Genomic DNA, 20,252 nt, shown 5'->3' with positions numbered 1-20,252 from the left:
AGTGACAGTGTTGCGCGGGGCGCTAACTCATCCTTGTCAGTGGCAGGTACAACCTTGGGTGCAGTTCCCACAGAACGGACATTGGATTGAGAGGTACGGAGTACCTGCTTGATGTACCTCAACTCACTTCTACATTTGTAAAAGTCGTGAGTGAACCTTCCAAACAACAACGGCTATTTGCGCGAAGCAGATTCGCCGATACCCAATTGAACTACGGACTGCACAGCTCGATTTCCTGAAATTCAATAACCAAACATCTGGTAATTTCTGTCAGCAAATCGTCCTACGGGACTAGCAATGGTCCTTCGAGGCGTCACCACTCCCCTGTCAATCCGGATAGCTTCGTATATCCGAAATGGATGAAGCCATGCAGCTACGGCACTACAGCGATACCAAGTTCGACCACCGCGTCGCCGAAGGCTTTCCATGCAGTAACCCAACGGTTGACCTCTCGGTCAGTTGGGACGCACACGGGAAAAATCTTTTGATCTACCGCCCAAGGGAACACGTTGTGTCCAAAATCCATCAGTTCGCGAAGCCCGGTCAACAGGCTCCCGAGCCCCAAGCTGTAAGATGGAAACCAGATGGTACGAAGATGCACTCATTATATCTATAGAAATTTTTTTTAATCTGATCACAGGGCAGTTCCTTGCTGTTGGCTGGAGCGACGGATACGTGAGGTTGATGGGCCTGGAGAACAACAAGGCTGCACATCACATTCGCGTCTGTGGAGACGACACAGCGACGCCAAACATCACTCACATCGGTTGGTCGCGCAACATTGTGGGCAGGCCGCAGAAGATGGCCCGGCAGTCGCCTGCGCAGCCATGGCAAAAACTCATGTCAGAGGAGCTGAATATGCCCGGCAGCCCGGCCCCGTTGGATCTACCCCGAGAACTCACCTTCTTGGAGGTAGACTCTGCCTTGCCAAATATCAGTCCTCTACCTAGTTCCAGTGCTGGTGCAGGGTAAGTGAAGTCTGCCATAGGTCAGATGTCGTTACTGACTGTGGCTTTAGCGAAGATGGCCTGGTGTTCACCTTGAGAACTGGCATAGACTTCCTGTTCCAGCCCTTCAACACAGAAGATAGCGACCAAGTCTTCGTCATGGTGGTAGGCACAAGCGATGGGCGCCTCCATCTCAGCATCTATGATTCCTTCATCATCGGTGACTTCCGATACACGCTTCCAAGTTCCATGTACAGACCAGGCGTTCTCCAGCTCATTCAACATGCCTCTCATCCAGAAGTTTCCACTCACACTCTCCTCCTGAAATCCTCAGCCGACAACGACCAGGCAGTATACTTGGTTCCCATGGATCTGCCCTTTATACCCTCATCCCCCATCAACATCTCTCTCCTGGCGTCAAAACTCACTACGTTACAGAAGCTGCTGCGTTATGTGAAGCAGACACAGCTTCACATGCAAGTAGAGTATAAGAACACAAGAGAACTACCGTCCAAGTTCTTGCGTAGTGTTGAGGGAGACCTGGAACAGATAGCACATGGGCCGACGAACATTGTTCAAGCTCTTTTCCATACGGTTGTCACTGGCCATGCGCATGAGCCCCTCCGAGAATGGTTGGTCGACAGTTTAGCTGAGCGCGTAAGTAGACGCTTTTCTCGCTATGTGATTCATTTCTGACAACATCTCAAGGGCCACAAACGATGGGATAAGGCTGTGACGGCAGGACTGGAGAACCTGCGTGGTTTGATCCATGAAAATTTACTCCCGTCGTTGGAAAGATGTGCCATCATACTCAGCCGCCTGCGTGGACTTGCTCAGTTTTACGACTCACGCGACGACATTGGCTTCTCTGTGGCCCAGATCACTCGCGCAATGGATATCGTATCTTGCCTCACAATGGTCGGACACAAGATTCTCCTGAACGTCATGGACGAACTGGACCTCTTCCATGCCTTCTCTACATGGATGCGGTTCCAGATTGACCGTTTTGCGGCCCCAAACTCGGCGAGCGAAGAACTGACGGAGAAGGAGGCTACAATGGAGAACAGCAAGGTCCTTGTCTACGTGCAGCGCTACCTTGTCGAGAGCCCCATGGCCATATTTTTGGACGAAGTAGCCACAGACGATTACTCGGCGAACTGGGAACGAGCTGAAAGCGGAAAGTCAATGCTCGAAGAGCTAGATACCCAACTCAAACGCCAGGAAGAGGGACAAGAATATTTGAAGGCCTTCCCGAACGTTGGCTTCCTCGTCGACTACCTTACTGCCCGCGTAAATGGAGTCTTCAAGGATATTGCCGAAGCACAAAAAAGGAGCGTTCGATTTGGTCAGCCGACAAAGATCGGATTGGGCCAGAAAATTGCAAAAATTGACTCTACCATGTGCTCGGAACGACAAGACGTAAGTCTTGAAATCTCTCAACTGTTGACACGTATAACTGACATTCTTGCAGGACGAAGTTTATGGCCTCACCTTTACCGCCCTGACTGGAAAGGGCCGGGACCAAGAGTGTCAGTACTTTCTCGCGAGAGCAAGCCGAGTCTCATACTAACAGCTTGATAGTCTTCATATTCCGAACATCTATCCGCATCATCAACGGCATCAGCAGCAGCGTTGCCACGACGGTTGCTGCTCTATCTGTAGACAATGGCAAGATCGCTGAGGTCAAGTTCATGGACAGCACTACGTTAGTTCTGCTCGTGAACATACCAGGTACACCAAGACCTGCATATCTTATAGCTCATCAGTAAGGCTTCTACTAAATCTCTCTCTAGGAAGCCCCGCCAATGTCATCATGGTACCTCTACAGTCTCCCGCCATCAACTATGTTCCCTACCAAGAGAACGACTTACCAGTCTCTACACCCTTGACCAAACAAATTCAGACAGGGCTCGTCACGACCACACTCCCCGAAGACCAGTCCTTCACGCCGATACGGATGGACGTACAGAATGTCACGAACGCCCGCGGCGAAGTCCCGGCACGCGTGTGCCTCCTCGGCGCCAACCGCTCGGTCTACAGGGTCTTCAGCCTCGCGTCCGGCCATGACGACAAGGACGCTCCGCGAAAACCGGCTACGGCAACGGCAGCGGCAGCCGCACGCGGCGACTAGAAGTTGCCCGTGCCCCTATCGCCGGGTAACATGTTCAGGGTGCCGCCAAAGCGTTTTACGCCGCGCAGCAAGAAACGCATGGCTGTGCTGGGCACGCGGAGGCTAGAGGCAGCCAGGCTAGATGAGCTCTTTCATCGAGAGTAGGCTTATTAGAGTGGTATGGAGAGAAAATTATCTTAGCTTCATGACTTGGAGTAGGTGAATGAGTGAATGAGAATATTTGACTGGAGAAAGCATTGCACGAGCCCTCCTTTTTCTACATCAACTTTGGCAAGCACGGAACTGCTGGGTGGGCGCCACACTGTTTTTTTCAAACTGCATTCTCGTACTTGTGACTTTACACGAAAATCGCTTAGATGTCCTCGATAACAAGGTGCCCTGACAGCGTGGAACGGGCTACTCGGTCTAGCTACCATTAAGTTTTACAAAGGCGGCAAGTTCAGCCACGGTCTGTCAAAGTCCTGGGAATAAGATAAACCTTGTTCTTCCACTGGACCAGAAGGTACTTTCCGGTACTCCAGAAAGGCACATAAGTTACCTAGCCGGGTGCTGGACCAATTTTACGGAGATAAACATCAAATAATCAAGGTCATGAAATTTTCCTATTTGAAGAGTTGTTTTCAGTATGTAGTGAGACCTGTCTTTGAATCCGTCCCGCTGCCGTAGGAGTGATCTCTCCCATGAAGTCTATGCCCACCATACCTCAGGATTTGAGGACAGAAGCCTTCTTCGGAGACATTTGTCAGTCTCGGTTCACAGGTGTGCCGTCTGTTTCGTTCCTCTGCAGCTCGTACTCCCGAATTCGATATCGCGTTGTCTTGGCTCTCAACAAGCGCTTCTTGTATCTGGACAGGTGGTCTATTGCCTGTGGTCCATCCGGAAGGAACTCGATAACGTCTTCATACCACTCCCGAAGTCCTTGCTTGTCATAGAGTTAGTGACGAATCTCTGATGTCTGCGCCTCACTCAGCATTTGTCTTGCGTCGCTCGAACTCGCTAAAATAGCCTTGGATGTGTCCCACAGTTGGCACACACCGTACAGATTTACCAAAACCTAACGATCACGACGGCCGATAAGTTCCTCTTCTCAAGACAGTATTCATATTCGAATACGGACCCAACCACGACATGGACGAGATTGCCAACCACCCAGACGGAAATGGAGACGCCAGCTCCGTCATTGACAGCCAGCTGACATTAGCATCATCAGACTCTGAACATTGGGCCAAGAAACATTACGAAGTCTTAGAGATGCTCGCGAATTACACCCCCCTCGGGATACAGGACGACACTACCCAAGTACTTCGTCTTTTCGCGGACAAACTCCCACTCAGCGGACAATTGGTTCTGCTCTCGGAGATTATGCGTTACAGAGACACTCCAGTCAAGCTGAGGCAGCTACGTGACTTTTTGGTCCAGGCTATCTTGATACCTCGTAGGTTATCTACTCTATCCCCCCCATGAATCGAAGCTAACGCTCGGCTACAACTACCAAGTCAAAACTCATTCACAGCGCAGAACGGAAGACGACATCGTGTCTTCGAGTTCCGGGGCAGACGGCCCAGGTTCACTTCTCGAGCAGCTCGAGTCATATGTCTGTGATTCAAAGTTGAGGCGGGACTGCCTCCTCCGGGATGGCGGCCAATGTGTCGTCACGAAGTATTTTGACAGGGGCTGGTCGGAGAAGAATTACTCTGGCCAGATGATGCCTCAGGGACGTATGAGCACCCTAGAATGCGTCCATATCATCCCCTTCCTGATTGGGGATTCTAACGAGCGGACGGCGATGGAGGTGAGTGAGATCGTTTGATCTAATAGAAAAGTCCCCTTGCTATCCTATCAACTGCTAGAGGCGTCAGTATATCCGTCTCTAGTCTTCCTCCGATATCTGCTCCTTTTTGAAAGTATCCACAGGCGTATATGAGCAAGATAGAGTCAGATAGGCATTGCCGCCATCCAGCAGTCTATGGGATATTACTAACAGAATCTAAAGGCTCGCGCGAATGCAAAGACTTGGTGGGCATTGTGGAGATACTTCCCGGAACTTAAAGGGAAGATCGGACCCGACACCATCAGTCAGACTGGCAACGCGTTTATGACGAATTCAGAGGTCCATGGCGATTTTGGGTATTTTGATTTCGGGTTCAAGCAGCAATATGGTTCGGTGAGTTGTCATCGCCTTTGTCAAAAGTGTCGGATCGCAACTAAACCCTTAGAGACTACGGAATACAACATTCGTTGGTTTTGCGCGTGGAATCCCGCCATCGGCCTATTCAAAAACTACCCCAAAGTAGTAGAATTCACTTCTGCAGACTCTGGAATCCCCGATCTACCAGACTCAATCTTCTTGGACGTGCATTATCGGGTTTGCGAGATACTTAATGTAAGACCTTCTCTCTCTCTCTCTCCTCTGTTCATTTTTCCCACTAACCTGTTCTACGTAGGAGTTCCAGCTCCAAAGACTCTCACTTGAATCGATCAGTCACATGAGGTTCTAGCCAAGAGGCATAAAAGTTGTGTCAAGGAGAAATATGTATATATATCTAAGCCTCATGGCTATACCACAGCCGCATGTGGCTAACACATCCTCAATCCCAATAGACTACACACGCCCTCCAGACCAGTCTCACTTTCTCGACTTTGTAATCTCAAAAAACTCGGTGACGCCCTGCACGACAGCCTCCACATTCATATTGACGAGCGGCATGCGGTCATACGAGTCCTCCTTCATAATCGCCACGAGAGCCAGGTACCGATCGACCTCGCGCAGCATGATAGGCCGCTGCGAGTCGTGCAGGACCATGCAGCTCTCGGCCCAGTTGCACGCGACCTGGTCCTCGACTTTGGCGTTCCAGGGCTCGGCCTCGAGACGCTTGCGCTGGCCGTCGGACCGCGGCCAGGAGCCGTAGACCTCGGTGATGTCGATGATGACGTCAATGTAGTCGGAGCAGATCTCGTACGAGGCCATGTCGGCCGTGGCGGAGTCGGTGGCGATGTAAATCTTGGAGAGCACGTCAAAGAGGTAGGCCTTTTCGAAGCGGCAGGTTCGGCACAGATTGGTGAGCATGGCCTCGAGGGTGCCGAGCTGGGGAATGAGCTTTTGGATGACCTTGGAAAAGGCCTCAAAGATGGAGTGATTATAGATGGACGTGAGGTGGAATGTGACGGGGGCGTTTTCGAAGCCGTGGTCCGAGAGCTCGTCCTGGATGCGGATGGTGATGTCGCGCTGAATGTCGAGCTTGTAGTCGTCCGAGAGACCATCGACCTTGTGGATAAAGACCTCGATGTTGATGTTCGGGTAGAAGCGCTGGAGGTTCAGGACCGTGGCGTTGAGACGGGCTACGGCTTCGAGATAGTCGTCCTGCGCATCAATCACCCAGATGAGGGCGCCAATCTCGCCAAAGATGGCGTCCATATCAAAGTTTGGGTTCTCAAAGAAGTCAATCTGACCAGGGAAATCCCAGACCTGGTAGTCCATGAAGGATCTGAAGATAGTCAGTGGGACAGGTTGCTCGTCACATTGGCTTGGTTTGAGGCCTTACGCCATGGAGTCCTTTTGAATACGAGCTGTCGACTCCAGGAAAAGCGTCTCATTTGGCGGGAGCTTATGAAAGACGACGCTCGATATTGATGACTTGCCGCTCCTGCCATTGTAATTGGTATGTAATCCATATGAAGCACCGGCATGGAGGGATGACATACCTTCTTTGACCCATCAAAAGGAGTCTGGGCTTGCCCTTTGCAGGGGGGCCCGGAGGCATTTCTACCATCTTGCTCGCATCCTGCGGCTGCACTCCTTGACTCTGATCGTAGACACGCTGGAGTGTTAGCCTAGCTGGACTTAGACGGCCGTTTGATCGCAAAGAACCCCCGTAAGAAGAAACACCTAAGCCATCTACCGCTTGGGACAGCATGGAATCTATAGAACGGGGCGATTTGTTCATTTCGCAAGGGGGGGGGGGGATCGTGTTGAAAGGCAACCAGCTTTCTTCGATGCGTAACTCGTGTATGCAGACAAGTCACGAGGGCTCGAGTGTGAGCGACTTATAGTCTCGCCGGGCTGGTTGCAATGCCGTAGACTGCTTGCCCTTCTTTGTTTGTTGCTGTCTCGGGAAGATGGATGCCACAGACCGAGGGGACACTCGATGTTTGTGCGGATTCTTTGATGAGGTCGACCGGATCTCAAGCCTGGCAACGATCCGTGACGGGAATCGAGGCGAGTCTCTCAAACAAAACTTTTGCCAGCGAGGCCCTGGGAGCTCCCGCTTCCCTGGCTGACCTGCCACCAAACCCTCGCATCAACTCGCTCGCGGCTTCTCCAAGATGTCCCGATCTGAAAAGCTTGTTTTTCTCAGACACGTCGAAAGAATACGACCGCCATCGACGGACACACGCAGGAGAGATCTGCCGGCTCAAGGTCTGGCGCATCTTCGTAACAGAAAACGTGGCTGGGAAGCAGGGGCGGAAAGTTGAGAAAAAGTTGGCGTTCATGCGGTCTCCTTTCGAGAAGAATCATACGTCGATGCCCAAGAGCGTTGAACTAGCTTTGACTCGATGCTGATCTCACTGTCGTACAGACACCACATCATCCATGACACCGTGGCTCAGCCCTTCCCGCTTGATCTGACGAGGGACAGCGACCTGACTCCCCGTTCCCGCGGACGACCCATGCTGGCTCTACTGTTGTCCGATGACCTCCCTGGCATGACCATTGAGGTGACGCAGAAGGCCGACGCATTGCGTATGCTGACAATGTTCGAGTCGCTCAGAACTTCCGTGTAAGAAGTGAATCTGTCTCCTCAAACGAGCTTGGGTCTGCTATGGAGCGTTCGAACCAAGAGTCAACCCTCAGTAGGCATATCCCGGATAGTCATATGGTTGATTCGTCTTGTATTCGGGACTGGATTGTCGAAGCCTCACCGGGGGGGCGTAAATGGTGTATGAAAAGGCAGGGCAAAAAGAGCCGCAGTAGCTTGGGTAGGAAATGAAGACCATGACACTAAGAAACTGTAAGGACTCACTTCCATTTTCCACCAAGACTCCCCAAACTATTTCCTTCAGGTCCTGCCGTTTAGTTCACGAGACGAGCCTGCTTTGCGCCGTTGAGCAGGTCAATCGTTGTCGAGCCTCAGTCGTTGGGTCGCCTCACTCCACAGCGGCGGCCGCTGATAGGACCCTTTCGTTTCCCAAAATGGACGCTGACACAGGCAGGTGCGAAAATATGTGCCGCTCGCTTGCTTGGTAGAACCCCTTCCGACCCTCCGACAGTGGTTGTAGAGAAGCTGAGTAAAGAAGCCCTCTTGCGTTTGGGTACGGGATGTTAGAGAGGTTCCGGCCTATCAACGGATGCGTATCTATATGCCGTGACCGTTTCCAGGTTGCATATCAGACGTGTGGAGCGGGCAAGGCGGGCGGGCGGGCGAGGCAATCAAACACTACTAAGGTATCCGTACTGCGTGAGTGGTAAGGTGGTAGCGGAGAAATGACGATGCAGGAGCAGCGATAAGATAACGTAAACATTGAGTTGATGAAAACCCCGTGCTGAGCGCGTTTGAGCGGGCAGCGCTGGCAATTTAAGCGAGACCCACCTTGCAGGTTCCAAGGTACTAACGTACCTACCTACTTCAATCAGACTGTACTGTCACCCCATTCATCTCATCGCAAAAGGCATACTTGCTTGCATTCACCACCCCCACCTCAATTGATGAGTCGACAGGTTGCCAATGAGATTTCCGGGACCAAGTTCATCGCACAGATTTCTAACGGAGCTTCGTGAAGCCCGGTAGAATCGGATAACGTCGACCAAGGAGGCATTTCCAAAACAATCTGTCGTCGAAGAAGTTATAGCACTTGATGTCTCAAGTGCTATTGGCTAATTACTTGAACGTCACTTAGGCGAAGGACATGGTCCAAAAGATGGTTGATGATCAATGTGATGTAATTAGTGAATGCCTACTTTTGGCACGTACGAGCTTGATTGAGACGAGTACAGATCAGTCTATCTCCCAATCATAGCTCCTACTATTAGACAGAACAGATACGATTACAAATGGTTGAATTCCAAGACTATGACTCCAGCATGCCCGAGCGGGCTGTAATGCAGAACTCCGTCTCCCTTTTTATCGATGCAATGCTCTGTTTCTTGACCTCGTCAAGTTTCCAATTTGACCACTGCTCCAGACCCGATAATGAGCACAACACAAAACAAAGAGAAAGAGGGACTTCAGTTGGGCGAGGGAAGTAGAGCCACCATCTACGATGCCACGGTGGGCATCGGCGCGGGCGTGTTCCTGGGAGAGCGAGAGAACAGGGAAGTGACGAAGCTGCTCTTGCGCTTTGCCACCTTGGACTTCTTGAGAGATGCAGAAGTGTTGGTAGGTGCCTTCTCAACTTCCTTGATAGGCGCATCCGACTTCTCATCGGGAACCGGGGCCGTGGTCTTGTTGGCGTGGGCCTCGGGGATGGGGGGGATCGGAGGCGCATCGGTTGCGCTGTGCGGAGGAGTAAGCTCATGAGGAGGAGGCATAACTGAATCTTTGCGAGGAGCAACAGATTCTCTTCTAAAGTCAAAGACAGAGCCCTTCCTGCCTCCGACAATGGAGCCGTGGCGCAGAGCTGACATGGACTGCAAGTCTGTTAATATCTCTCATATTCACTCATGATTTTCATAGTACGTACCTTGCCACTAATACTCTTGCGGTTGCGACCACGGCGCTCGGCAATGGTCTCTTCCTCCTCGCCGGTCATCTCTGCAATGTGAGAAGCGGTAGTCTTGCTATTAACAGCCATGTTCTCCGCAGGAACTTCGACGAACTTGACGAATCCACGGACGGGCGCAACGCCGAGAGCTTCGTGGAGGTGCTTCTGAAGCAGAGCCGTGTTCCTCTTGTTCTTGGTAACGCCGACCTCGAGCGGTAATGCGTGAATCGACATGGTGTAGGCCGGTTCAAAGGTACCTCCAAAGAGCATGCAAGCTCCATGCTGCAGGTTGACCACGATCGAAGTTACTGGCCGCTGGTACCTAACCGACAGCTGGTATGAGAAGTCCGTGATGAAACTGAACTCGTCGTTGATCTAGGAAAATGAATTAGTTGAAGCTCTCCACTCGTGACGCGGGGACAGTACATACAATGACGTTGGTGCGGAGCTCTGCCATTACGATGGCCTCAGCATAGGCGCGGTCCTTGATCACATTGGACTCCCTATCGCCCTGGAAAGCCTCCTCGTAGTAAGAGCTGCGGCGCTTGGCCATGTCGGCTTGCGTCTTGGATTTTCTATTGCTGTTGCGAGTATCGCCGGGCAAAGAGTGAATGACGTCTCTGGTAAGGCCGTCTCCCTCGACAATAGGAGTGGGTGCGGTGGAGGGACGACGACTCATCCGTCTCTCAGCAAAAGACATACCGCCGACCTGCGAAAGACGTTTGTTCTCGGGGGTGACGGGTGGGTGAGAGTTGGTCGTGCTAGGGGTGACAGAGTCCGCGGGAGGGGAAGAAGGCGGGGAGACAGGGTCAGCCATTTTCTGCGACGATGTTCGAAGGCCCGAAGCTGAGATAAAGGTGTTTCGACGGTGCTTAAGAATTGGGCTGATGTATCAGACGTGGCTGTCTGGGAACGGCGTCTTTCACTAGTAGCGGCCGTGTTAGTGTCGTCCATCGCCCATAAACCACCTAGCTCAACACGTACCGAATAGAGACCAACCGCTATCGTCGAGTGATGTTTAGCGAACTGAGAAAGTCTGGACGACTAGATTCCCCTTGGACTTGGCGTAATATGTTCAGCTGTCAAGAGTGCAGTGTAGATAGGTCGAGCGGTCGACGCGCACGGAGTCTCTCGTACTCGAGGCGGCTAGGGCTAGAAACAGTCGCCGAAAGGATGATAAAGGCGCAGAAGGTCGATGCAAAGGACCAGCCACTGATAGAAGTCGATTTGCCGATCTTACAAGATGTGGCAAGGGGACGAGACGCGCTGGGCGGAATACAGGCGGAGTTCCGAGGGTGTTTGATACGGGAAACAAACAGCTGGACAAGCGAATACCAAAAAAACCATGATCCGACTGCCTGGTGACTCGGGGGACTATTATATGAGGTGAAGATGGCTGGTGCTAGCTGTTGCTGGTCGTCAGCCGGAGGAGCTATGGGGGCGCGAGTCGTTGGGACGGAATCGATGCAGAGGCGGTTAGCCACCCAGAAACGCGAGGAAATGGTTGAAAACGGAAAAAGCCAAGGCCAGATGCGCACTCTACGTCTTTCTTCCCACTTAACGAAGCCCGGTTTCAACGCAAGACAGGTCGATCAGAACGAACGGAAGGAGGAAAGATGGAGAAAGAAAGCGGGCTGGACTGAACTGGACTGGACGAAGCTTGCCCAAGCTCGCATCTTCTTTTGCCTCACTTGGATACCGGTGCTCTCTGATTTCAGGGTACGTTACGTAGGTAGGGCTACTTGCCTCATCTAGTACTTCAATTGGTATGGGAAAGATTCGGTAGCAGACCTTAGATTATGTGGCCAGGTAACAAACTACTTGAACTACTCTAGAGCGAATGTGTGGGAGGGCTGCACCTCATGTTGATTGACCACGCGATGTCTGGAGGCGAGGCATGGCCGTGTTACCTAAAGTTGTCTACGGCTGGACTACAACGTGTGTGTTGCCAGGGTTCTCCGTTGATTGCGACCATGGAGTTTGGATGTGGGTGGCACATGAAGTGAACAACCTGGAAACCCGCAATCATCCTACCGTGCCTTGGTTCATTCATACCTTACCTCTGCCATTCTCGGCAGTGTTGCCCGCTGCAGCCCTCAATTTATCAAGCTACATGTCTGCGACACGAGAGATTGCTTGGGATTCCGCAGGTCTGGAGCCTTCCCGCTGCCGTCAGTGCTAATGTGGCATGGGCCAGAGACATGGTCAAAAGCAGTCTGGATACCAGAAATTCAGGGTTCAGTACACGAGGGCCGCTCTGGAATGTAGTAGCGCCTAAATCGGTCTACGGTACGTCGGTAGTAGAGTGTGGTGCCTGAAATATCGGTAGACGAGAGCGAGAAGGGTAAGGTCAAAGGCACGCCGCAGCCAGCTGCTCGGCCAGCCGCATCATGGACTGTGCGACATCCGGAAGGCGCTGACAAGAGAGGGAGAAAGAAATTGTCTTGTTTGCTGATTTCGCGTGGTTTGTGGGGTGGCAAGTCTGCTTCCTCTGGGCTCTGGAGCCGTCTGGACTGGCTGGGCAAGCTCACGGTTGGAGGGTTGGTCCGAAGTAGTCGAGTCCGTCACGTCCGTCTGGCTCCATCCTTCGGTTCTGATTGCGCCGTCTTGACAGGAACAAGGCCGGGTCAAAGGCGAATAAGTCAATACAATGGAGATGGTGATTAACAACAGGCGAGTGTGTTTCTGCTGGGTTCGACGGAGTTGGTAAAGATTGGACGGAATGACTATGTTTCCGGGTAGTCTAAAACATGGGAAATGGGAAGCCATTGGCAGTCATGAGTGGGCACTGGAGCAAACGAGGTACCTTCATAGGTGCAGGTGCAGATACGCTAGGGTACGTACCGGAGAAAAGATGAGAGGTGGATCACGCTAAGGATGGGGTTATGAGCAGAATTCACGGCCACTTTCTGTTAGTCGAGGGCCAAAGCGGCGCTCATTTTGATTCTTCCATGTTCATCCCAAGTCCCCAAGTCCAACTTCACCAAGCACACTGTACGCGCTGTGCTTTCGGGCCAATCGTTCCGCGTCGACCTGTCGCCCGGCAGCGCCTAGCCGCCCTAGCCGTGGTCGTCAGTCGTGCGTCTAACTTGGTGTAGCGACTCCCGAGTCCCCCTACGACCCTTCACTCCGGTTTGGCTGTCTCTCGAGTCTTTGGTGGCTTGAAGGCGTCTCACTGAAACTCAAAGATAGGGGACAAGCTCTCTCCAAGATAGGAGGATGGTTTCCAGCGCCCAAGGGACTTACAGTCGTTTATCAAGGGGTTCAAGCGGTCTGAGCGAGACTTCACCTTGACTCTTTTACCGACAAGATTATAAGCTTGAAACTCGTTCGCCTATGGCCCAAACCCTCGCTTGCTACTTTGCGTAGACTCGAGGATTACATGGATAAGTAGCAACAAAAATCTACATGCCGATATCCTTAGAGGGGCGGCTAAGCATATCGTGCCGGAGCAGGGGCGGCCAGCTCCATCGACCCTTATCCACTCCAGTGCAGTAGCACTTCGTCCGCAAACGGTCATAATCGAGGAACTTCTCAGGTTTCACCAACTTAAATGCACGTTGAGGATACACCTGCGTCAGCGGACACTCGAGTGGCGGCTTGTAGATCCCCTGGTGGCTGCAAGCTTCAAGCTGCTAGACCTCGGGGAATGCCGCATGCAGCCTTCGATCGAGGAGCATAGCTGCTAAAAGGATGAAAATCGGATCAAACCCTGAGTTGGTACCGGCAAGTCGAGAAGCGCCATTCACTTTTGCAGACGAGGGACGCGAAAACTTCAGAAAACATTGAATAATTGGATACCTACGCTGATACGTGACGTAGTTGGCTCCCACCTCTGCTAATGCTACACATCCTTGACGCCTGATTACAAGCATGGAAAACTTCCGTTTCCGGCTTCCTCTTTATCCCCTGGACCCAACCTGTGGATACATAGCAGACGACGACCGTTAACCTAGGCCGATTGAACGAACACTCAGCCGCTCCTCTCAGTGGTGATCGCCCTCGACGTCGCGGACTGATGAAGGCACCGGGCTGCCAGACTTGCGCTGCTCCAGTACTACTCTGTTGGACTTGCTAATGTACCGCTCGAGCATCATCTGATAGCCGCCCATTCCCACGATGATGGCCTCGATCGGGATCAGCAGGATGGACAGGTAGAGGCCCGCCTTGCTTTGCTTGCAGAGGGTACCGAAATGCGGCCTCGTCATCATCACAACATCGGACCAGCGGCAGCTCCAGCTCTGTAGGGTGTCGACCGTGATCGATGCGTTGATGCTGTAGAAGAAGGACATGGCAATGATCGATGCCACCAATCCAACCGATGGGGCGGCCACTGCCAATGAGTTGTGGATGAGAGTTTGACCACGCAGCTTTTTGATGTCAGTCTGAGCTGACTTCCTAAAGGTACGATGTCAAAAAGCAGACCTGACTTACGCTTTGAACTCGACTGAAAAGGAGAGAGACGAGATTGACGATTATGAGAATGGAGCTCCCAACCACGAGCGCGACTGTTGGACGCAAGTCAAAGGCGTCCGGCCACAGCGGAAGCATGAAGCCGGCTGGTACATGGGTGGCATCGTAGACAGCCAGGGCATCTGCTGATGTACCAAGGATGGTGATGCTCATGAGAAGGGCTACAGCCGTCAAGCTGACTCTTGCAGTATCGACCGTCTTGAGAAGACGTGCGTGAGGAGGGTAGTGAGCGTCATCAGAATCGACCTCAAAGTCCGAGGTTTGCGTGACGTTCTTGAGATCGGAAGACATGGCTAAAGAGAAAGTCGTGAAATATTGTCGTAAAATGAGGTGTATTACAATGGAGAATGACTAGACGTAATGTGAGAAACAATCTCCAGGAAAGAAAATACGTAAGAAAAGAGAAAATGGGATGGCAGTCAGGCAGTTGTGTGGTTTTCCAGTATCACAGACCTACGAAAGTGCGATCATGGAGCGTACATATACAACCTCTCCATAGCCTGACTACGCGCCGTGTGCCGTGTCTAGGCACGGCACGTAATCTTGAACACACATGGGGAAAGAAAGGTAGTGTCCAAAATTATCGTGACGAGCGTTGCGCCGATGCAAGATAGCCGCGCTGGCGACATCTCGGGGCTCTGAGGGAGGCGATCATCGGGCACCCCTGAACAGCCGGTGAGCTTCACATTGGTCAGAAGCCCGCAAATGCCGGTCCCATTGGCGGTCATCCCCGGCGCTTAAAATGGCGGGAGGCCAATGATAAGGTGCAGATAACCTCGTTTCGAAAATCGAAACAAGAACGCTTATTCGCTGATCAGGATGTGACCACAATCGAGGTTGCTGCAAGTCAGTGATAATAGAATGAGATTTTGATGTTGGAGGTTCTTATTTGCCGCCGTCAAAAGGAATCCGAGGATTAAGCTCACGTCAAGCGGGAAGAGTGGAGATGAAATGCACTCCCGGCATCCTTGATCCAGGCCAGGCGACTTACCTTAGGTAAGCTTCTTTTGTTTTCACCTGATGAACGGGAAGTGCCATGGGGAAAGTGGGGCTATCACGTGATACTTTTTTCCTACCTACTCTATTGACAACTGGTTGGCTGCGTCACCAGCTGGCGAGTCAAGTTGACCTTGTTCATCTCCATATTGGGACGGCTTACCATCCACTCCATCCCACGCCGACGCCGACGAAAAAGAAATGCGCTCCTTCGTATCTGCAAAACCAATATACAACTTCGCCAGCTGGATTCCACGAAAGGCTGCCCAACTTGAGCGTCAGATTGTGAAGCCTGCTGTTGGTCTCTCTTCTTTGAGGCCTGATGACATACACGGACACGGAACTACAAGGTTGCGGAGTACGGGCACGGAGATTGGACGAGACAACTGATGGTCACTGCGACGTTGTTCGACACGTTCGTTCCTGAAGGCTGGATTGCGATGAACTCTCCATGACCACGAGTGTGTCTCATCTCTGAGCTGCGACATGCAGCACACTGCTCAACCAATGGCGTTTCCACCTTCCGAGAGCGATGGTAATGATTCCACATCACCAGGGGCGTCTGGACGACAGGGTATCAGACCCCTCCACAAAAGGGTGAGCTAAGCAAGCAATTGTATTCGTACATACAACAAGAAGAACTGCAGGCTTGCAGATGAGGCTGTACCAACCTTGCAGCCGGCTGCGGTTATCAAACTGATGTTGGGGCTGTCAAAACTCTGCAGCCATCAATAAGCCGGCATGTCGGACTAGAAATGACGACTACTTACAGCGGCACCTAGACACGGATAGCGGCCATTGTATGGTTTTAGAGAGCATTGATCCGAACTCCATGTCGGTTTATCGCCGGCACACGAAGCTCTTTGCGGCACCAGCCTCGTCCAAAGGTCTTTCACAGGTAGGTAAGACGACCATACCTTTGGGCCCAGTCCGGCCTAGTTCTTGGCCTCCACTGCAAGAGACATTGGCGTCCGCCGGGTAGGGCCGACTGCTCCGCATGTCAACAATTGTCTGCACTAGCCCGCGGGCCATTAACGGACAAAGTAGCGGGCCAGCGGCCGAACCTAGCTGATACCCCAGCTCGTCCAGGGTGTCAGAACAGTTTGGACAGACTAGCGAACCAGTCTTCAGTTGGCGAACGATGAACTTGGCAGACGTGACTGCACATCGGTGGGAAGCGAGAGTTTAGGTGCTTGGCTCTCAACGTCCACCGGGTGTGGAATGTCGAGCAAGCCATCGTCAGCACATTAGCGAAAGCCAAAGGTCTCAAGGTTGCCAGCTACAGCACTGCGGCTACCGTACTCAGCTGGCTACTGCAAGTATTGGCCCAGGACTCGGAGTTCGGCAGCCAGAGACTGTGGGGTGACGGTTCGCCCATTCAAGTCGGCTACGAAGTGACAGGTCGAATCGCCGACTCAAGTCTCACCGTGGCGCCACGGGGATTCACTGCGGCACGGCTCCCAAGTCCATCCCTCTGGATTTGGGTGTCCCAGATGCTCGGGTTGACTCCTGTTGCACCATCAAGATGCATTGCAGCAGGTCAGTCAGTCGTTGATCCATGTCCCGCATGGCAGACACGATATTTTTCTGCCTCTTTGTGCGAATTACAGAGTATCATTGGGTTTTGACAGGCGACATTGTCCTCCTTGCAGCAGGGTTTCTCTGAATGTCATCCAATACAGCAACTTTAAAAGTCCGGACCAGGACGGGACTACGTACTCCGCTTCAGCTGAGATTGTCTATAGCCAAGCGAGGGATACGACGCTTGAGAACCACCCAAATTCAATGGTTCGTCAGAAAGGCCCTGGTTCAACACACAGACATACAGACTACAGCATAAGCAGACTGCAGCGGCCACCGAGACATCCCCTGTCCAGGCCCCTGACCCCTGGCTCAGCCCAACTGACTGGAACCAACCAGGCGCTCATCACCCGTCATTGCATTCTAATGATCTACAGACCAACTTACGGCCGGGCCGGTCGAATTCCTTTCTTTCGACTCCCGGGAGGACCAAACAGGCACACAAAACTCAGGAAAGCAGGTAACAGCGGACGGGAATCCTGATTGCCCACACAGGTGCTAGCCAGGCCCAGCAAGCCCTCCTTGTCTATCCGCAGCATTTTCACATGTGCCTGATGGGTCCGGCCCATCACAATTCGCACCGCTTTGGCTTTCCCAGCAGCGCTCCCGCAGATCTGCACCCCTTGGCCCGAACTCGAGACTCCCAAGGCTTCTATATTTTACCTGCATTGCAGAGAACCTCTCACACTCTTCTCTCACATTGAGATTAACGAGTATTCCATCTTCAAGGGTACATCGAACGTCATTGGCTCGAATACGGCAGAATATCATTGTAATTACGAGAGTCCTGAAGTCATGGCTCAGTGCCAATATCTCTCCAGTTCTATCGTGCAGACGGATGTTGACCATCCCTTAGAACGGCACCCTGCCCTCGAACTTCCCGACCACTTTGACAATTGACTATGGAGTACGGAGTACTATGTCACCGATGATACTCTAACTGGAATGGGAGAAATGGCCGTCAGAATCCTGCGAGCAGCAGCGCGAACATCCCTGGTCGCCCCGACCCAAAGCCTCGGGTTCTGGGCAGCCACACTTTCTTCCCTGACACACATATGCAGTCTGGGGGGTGTGTTCGTCAAGTGGTCATGAATCACGAAAAAGATGGCATGCACATAGCTTTCCCTCCTACCCCAGTGTTGTGAGGAGAACCGGGGCTGGGTATTTGTCAAAGAAGTCTAATGATGTCTCGGGTCGCTTTGGACCTTGTGGGACGCAGACTGGCAGGCATATCCTTTATCCTTTGTATCGTTTGCCCGGGATAGCGCTGGTACCCGCGGCGTCGCGGCCGATATAATAACCACTCACGCTTGCCACCCCTCCATCAACCTGTCGTCGTGTCCCGCACTGGCCTAACAAACACATCCGTTCGTTTCTCGGCATCCATTCTCACATTGCGGGACTTCGACGTTGCAAAACCATTCTGCTAGTCTCGCGCCAGGCCTCGCTTCATACAGATCATGTCAACCATCACGATAACCTCCGCTCCAAGAACGCGAACAACCGGCTGCCCCGCGCAAGCGATACCACCTCAGTCCTTAACCCAATTTGTACGTTTCAGATGCGTCGATCTCCCGTATAGCCCGTTGCCGCGCCCAGCTCCGTTGACCGAAGACATCACAGCATCTCTTCCCTAGGCTGCCCGTAGAACTCCGCCTCAAGATCTGGAACCTCAACCTCCCACCACCGCGGGTTGTGCCCATCCGGTGCGGTGCCAAGTCTCTCTCCTTCGCCTCCCACGCCCAGTCACCAAGGCCCTCGTCGAGCGGGTGTACCTCGTACACAGCCGTACCCACCAACCTCCACGCCTGCCATGAATCCCGCCTCGAGGCCCTCAAGTCGTACCACCTCAGCTTCGGCATGACGCGCAACCCGGGCCAAATCTTCTTCGACAAGGTCCATGATGTCCTCTACTTTGGCGCCCGCGACGGCTATATGGCCTCCGAGGCGCAATTTCGCACAGTCATGGCCCTCTGCGATCCCGAAGACATCTCACAAGTGCGCCGCCTTGCCATCAACGACTCGCTCTTCTGGGTCGACACAATGTACCAGTCCATGAGCGCCGCCAACCTGACGGTGGAGGTCCTCAAGCAGATCCGCGCGCGTATGCCCAAGCTGGAAGAGCTCGTCTTTGTGCCGCGGGACGAAAACCCTGTCTACAACGACGAGGTTGAGCTAGTGCCTGCAAATTCGAACGGCGTGCTCGAGCAGCAGATGGCGAGGCAAATGGAGGCGGCGATGAAGGCCGTTTGCGACTTATTTCCGGACTGGACACCGCCGCGGTGGTGTATTATGGCTCTCGGGTCGACGTAGCCCCCCCGGGATCACTTCGAATGATGGGGCCTTAACGGACCAGCGTATTCAATCCCGGTTCTCTTCAGTAAGGCAAGGCGTCGATGAAACGTCCGCCTTTTTTATGGGCAGGGAGGTGGATCTGCCACGAGCATGAACTTCAAGACTTTGTATTAGGCTGGTCAGACTGCATTTCAAGATACCCCTTTTGTCTTTTCTGCTATTTAAGCGTCATGGAACACTAGCAATGTATTGCGAAGAAATTGTTTCAGCTCTGTATTGATAGGGAGCATTTACGAGCCATGTGGGTGATATTTTTTAACCATGTAAAGCGGGAACAAGGGAAGTTTTTTCAGTTCTTTCATCGCACAGAGACGACTGTGATTGATGTTTGCCTTCCTCATTCGTCATTGAGGAAAATGGCTATTGAATCCATGTGGGTGATCTCATTAGAAATTGTCTTCTGGGCGAGTTTTGCTACTGAAAAACTACACGCTTGAGGAAGTGGGATGCAAGAGAAACGCATGTGAAAACCAATGAACATCATATTCAACATGACTTCCATCCCCTAACCCTTCCGCTCAAAATCTTCAACCCACCTTGCCATACCTATTAGCTAGCCTAATGTACGTCGGGCAGAACCTCGCAGTTTTAAGAATGCCATCATGTTCGAGTGTTGTGTGATGTGGGGGAACCAATACCGAGATGGCCGTCCCGTACATTGCTGAGACAAAGACGCAAGGAGTGGCGTGATGTTTGAATCTCTTTTCGAAAGTTGAGCCCGGATTAGGATAATGCTCACGACCACTTCAATTGGTTCCCTTATGGGCCTAGCAGGGAGTGACTTCGGAACTTCCGAGTTGGTAGCTTTGAAGGGTTATTTGAGAAGCATTGCAACTCGCGTTCTGAGCTTTGATGTGAATTTGTTATAGTCGTTTCATGATGTCTGTTAGAAGTAAACGGCATATGCGTAAGATTGACCAAGTATGTGAGGCTACTCAATCGGCGGAGATCAATCCAGATACAATGGCTACACTCATAAGATGGGTAAAGTCTCTTTCAGACACGGGGGTCTTGGTCTTGTCCTTCCACGCCTTCGCTATGTGCTGTATCGAGAGAATGATTCTATTATC

General features: G+C 52.3%; 9 protein-coding genes across 9 annotated transcripts; 6 read left to right on the top strand and 3 right to left on the bottom strand.

The window, feature by feature from the left end:
• Positions 1–355: 355 nt before the first annotated feature.
• Positions 356–3,078, top strand: CCOS01_02761 (anaphase-promoting complex component Cut20/Apc4; the record flags this gene model as incomplete). Its single annotated transcript, XM_060450949.1, has 7 exons — positions 356–587; positions 641–968; positions 1,019–1,604; positions 1,656–2,366; positions 2,419–2,476; positions 2,529–2,678; positions 2,741–3,078. 7 exons carry the CDS (start codon positions 356–358, stop codon positions 3,076–3,078), a joined length of 2,403 nt encoding a protein of 800 aa, XP_060319599.1.
• Positions 3,079–4,206: 1,128 nt separating this feature from the next.
• On the top strand, positions 4,207–5,576 carry CCOS01_02760 (uncharacterized protein; the record flags this gene model as incomplete). Its single annotated transcript, XM_060450948.1, has 5 exons — positions 4,207–4,513; positions 4,575–4,870; positions 5,072–5,242; positions 5,297–5,461; positions 5,523–5,576. 5 exons carry the CDS (start codon positions 4,207–4,209, stop codon positions 5,574–5,576), a joined length of 993 nt encoding a protein of 330 aa, XP_060319598.1.
• Positions 5,577–5,704: 128 nt separating this feature from the next.
• CCOS01_02759 (uncharacterized protein) lies at positions 5,705–7,022 on the bottom strand (the record flags this gene model as incomplete). Its single annotated transcript, XM_060450947.1, has 3 exons — positions 5,705–6,563; positions 6,621–6,722; positions 6,781–7,022. 3 exons carry the CDS (start codon positions 7,020–7,022, stop codon positions 5,705–5,707), a joined length of 1,203 nt encoding a protein of 400 aa, XP_060319597.1.
• Positions 7,023–7,632: 610 nt separating this feature from the next.
• CCOS01_02758 (uncharacterized protein) lies at positions 7,633–7,860 on the top strand (the record flags this gene model as incomplete). Its single annotated transcript, XM_060450946.1, has 1 exon — positions 7,633–7,860. The coding sequence occupies one exon, from the start codon at positions 7,633–7,635 to the stop codon at positions 7,858–7,860; it is 228 nt and encodes a 75-aa protein (XP_060319596.1).
• Positions 7,861–9,331: 1,471 nt separating this feature from the next.
• CCOS01_02757 (macrophage migration inhibitory factor) lies at positions 9,332–10,594 on the bottom strand (the record flags this gene model as incomplete). The annotated part of the gene is made up of 3 exons (XM_060450945.1): positions 9,332–9,703; positions 9,757–10,152; positions 10,208–10,594. 3 exons carry the CDS (start codon positions 10,592–10,594, stop codon positions 9,332–9,334), a joined length of 1,155 nt encoding a protein of 384 aa, XP_060319595.1.
• Positions 10,595–11,169: 575 nt separating this feature from the next.
• Positions 11,170–12,444, top strand: CCOS01_02756 (uncharacterized protein; the record flags this gene model as incomplete). Its single annotated transcript, XM_060450944.1, has 4 exons — positions 11,170–11,496; positions 11,533–11,586; positions 11,928–12,066; positions 12,107–12,444. The coding sequence occupies 4 exons, from the start codon at positions 11,170–11,172 to the stop codon at positions 12,442–12,444; spliced, it is 858 nt and encodes a 285-aa protein (XP_060319594.1).
• Positions 12,445–13,763: 1,319 nt separating this feature from the next.
• On the bottom strand, positions 13,764–14,541 carry CCOS01_02755 (uncharacterized protein; the record flags this gene model as incomplete). The annotated part of the gene is made up of 2 exons (XM_060450943.1): positions 13,764–14,147; positions 14,212–14,541. The coding sequence occupies 2 exons, from the start codon at positions 14,539–14,541 to the stop codon at positions 13,764–13,766; spliced, it is 714 nt and encodes a 237-aa protein (XP_060319593.1).
• Positions 14,542–15,732: 1,191 nt separating this feature from the next.
• Positions 15,733–16,979, top strand: CCOS01_02754 (uncharacterized protein; the record flags this gene model as incomplete). Its single annotated transcript, XM_060450942.1, has 4 exons — positions 15,733–15,843; positions 16,019–16,144; positions 16,425–16,785; positions 16,951–16,979. 4 exons carry the CDS (start codon positions 15,733–15,735, stop codon positions 16,977–16,979), a joined length of 627 nt encoding a protein of 208 aa, XP_060319592.1.
• A 1,308-nt stretch (positions 16,980–18,287) lies between these two features.
• CCOS01_02753 (uncharacterized protein) lies at positions 18,288–19,140 on the top strand (the record flags this gene model as incomplete). Its single annotated transcript, XM_060450941.1, has 2 exons — positions 18,288–18,377; positions 18,451–19,140. 2 exons carry the CDS (start codon positions 18,288–18,290, stop codon positions 19,138–19,140), a joined length of 780 nt encoding a protein of 259 aa, XP_060319591.1.
• Positions 19,141–20,252: the final 1,112 nt, after the last annotated feature.

The sequence above is a fragment of the Colletotrichum costaricense genome (assembly GCF_030867565.1).
Source record: "Colletotrichum costaricense strain IMI 309622 chromosome Unknown Scaffold_2.1, whole genome shotgun sequence".
Lineage (NCBI taxonomy): Eukaryota > Fungi > Ascomycota > Sordariomycetes > Glomerellales > Glomerellaceae > Colletotrichum > Colletotrichum costaricense.
Note: the sequence above shows the minus strand (reverse complement) of the source record. Positions and strands in the feature narration are given on the sequence as shown.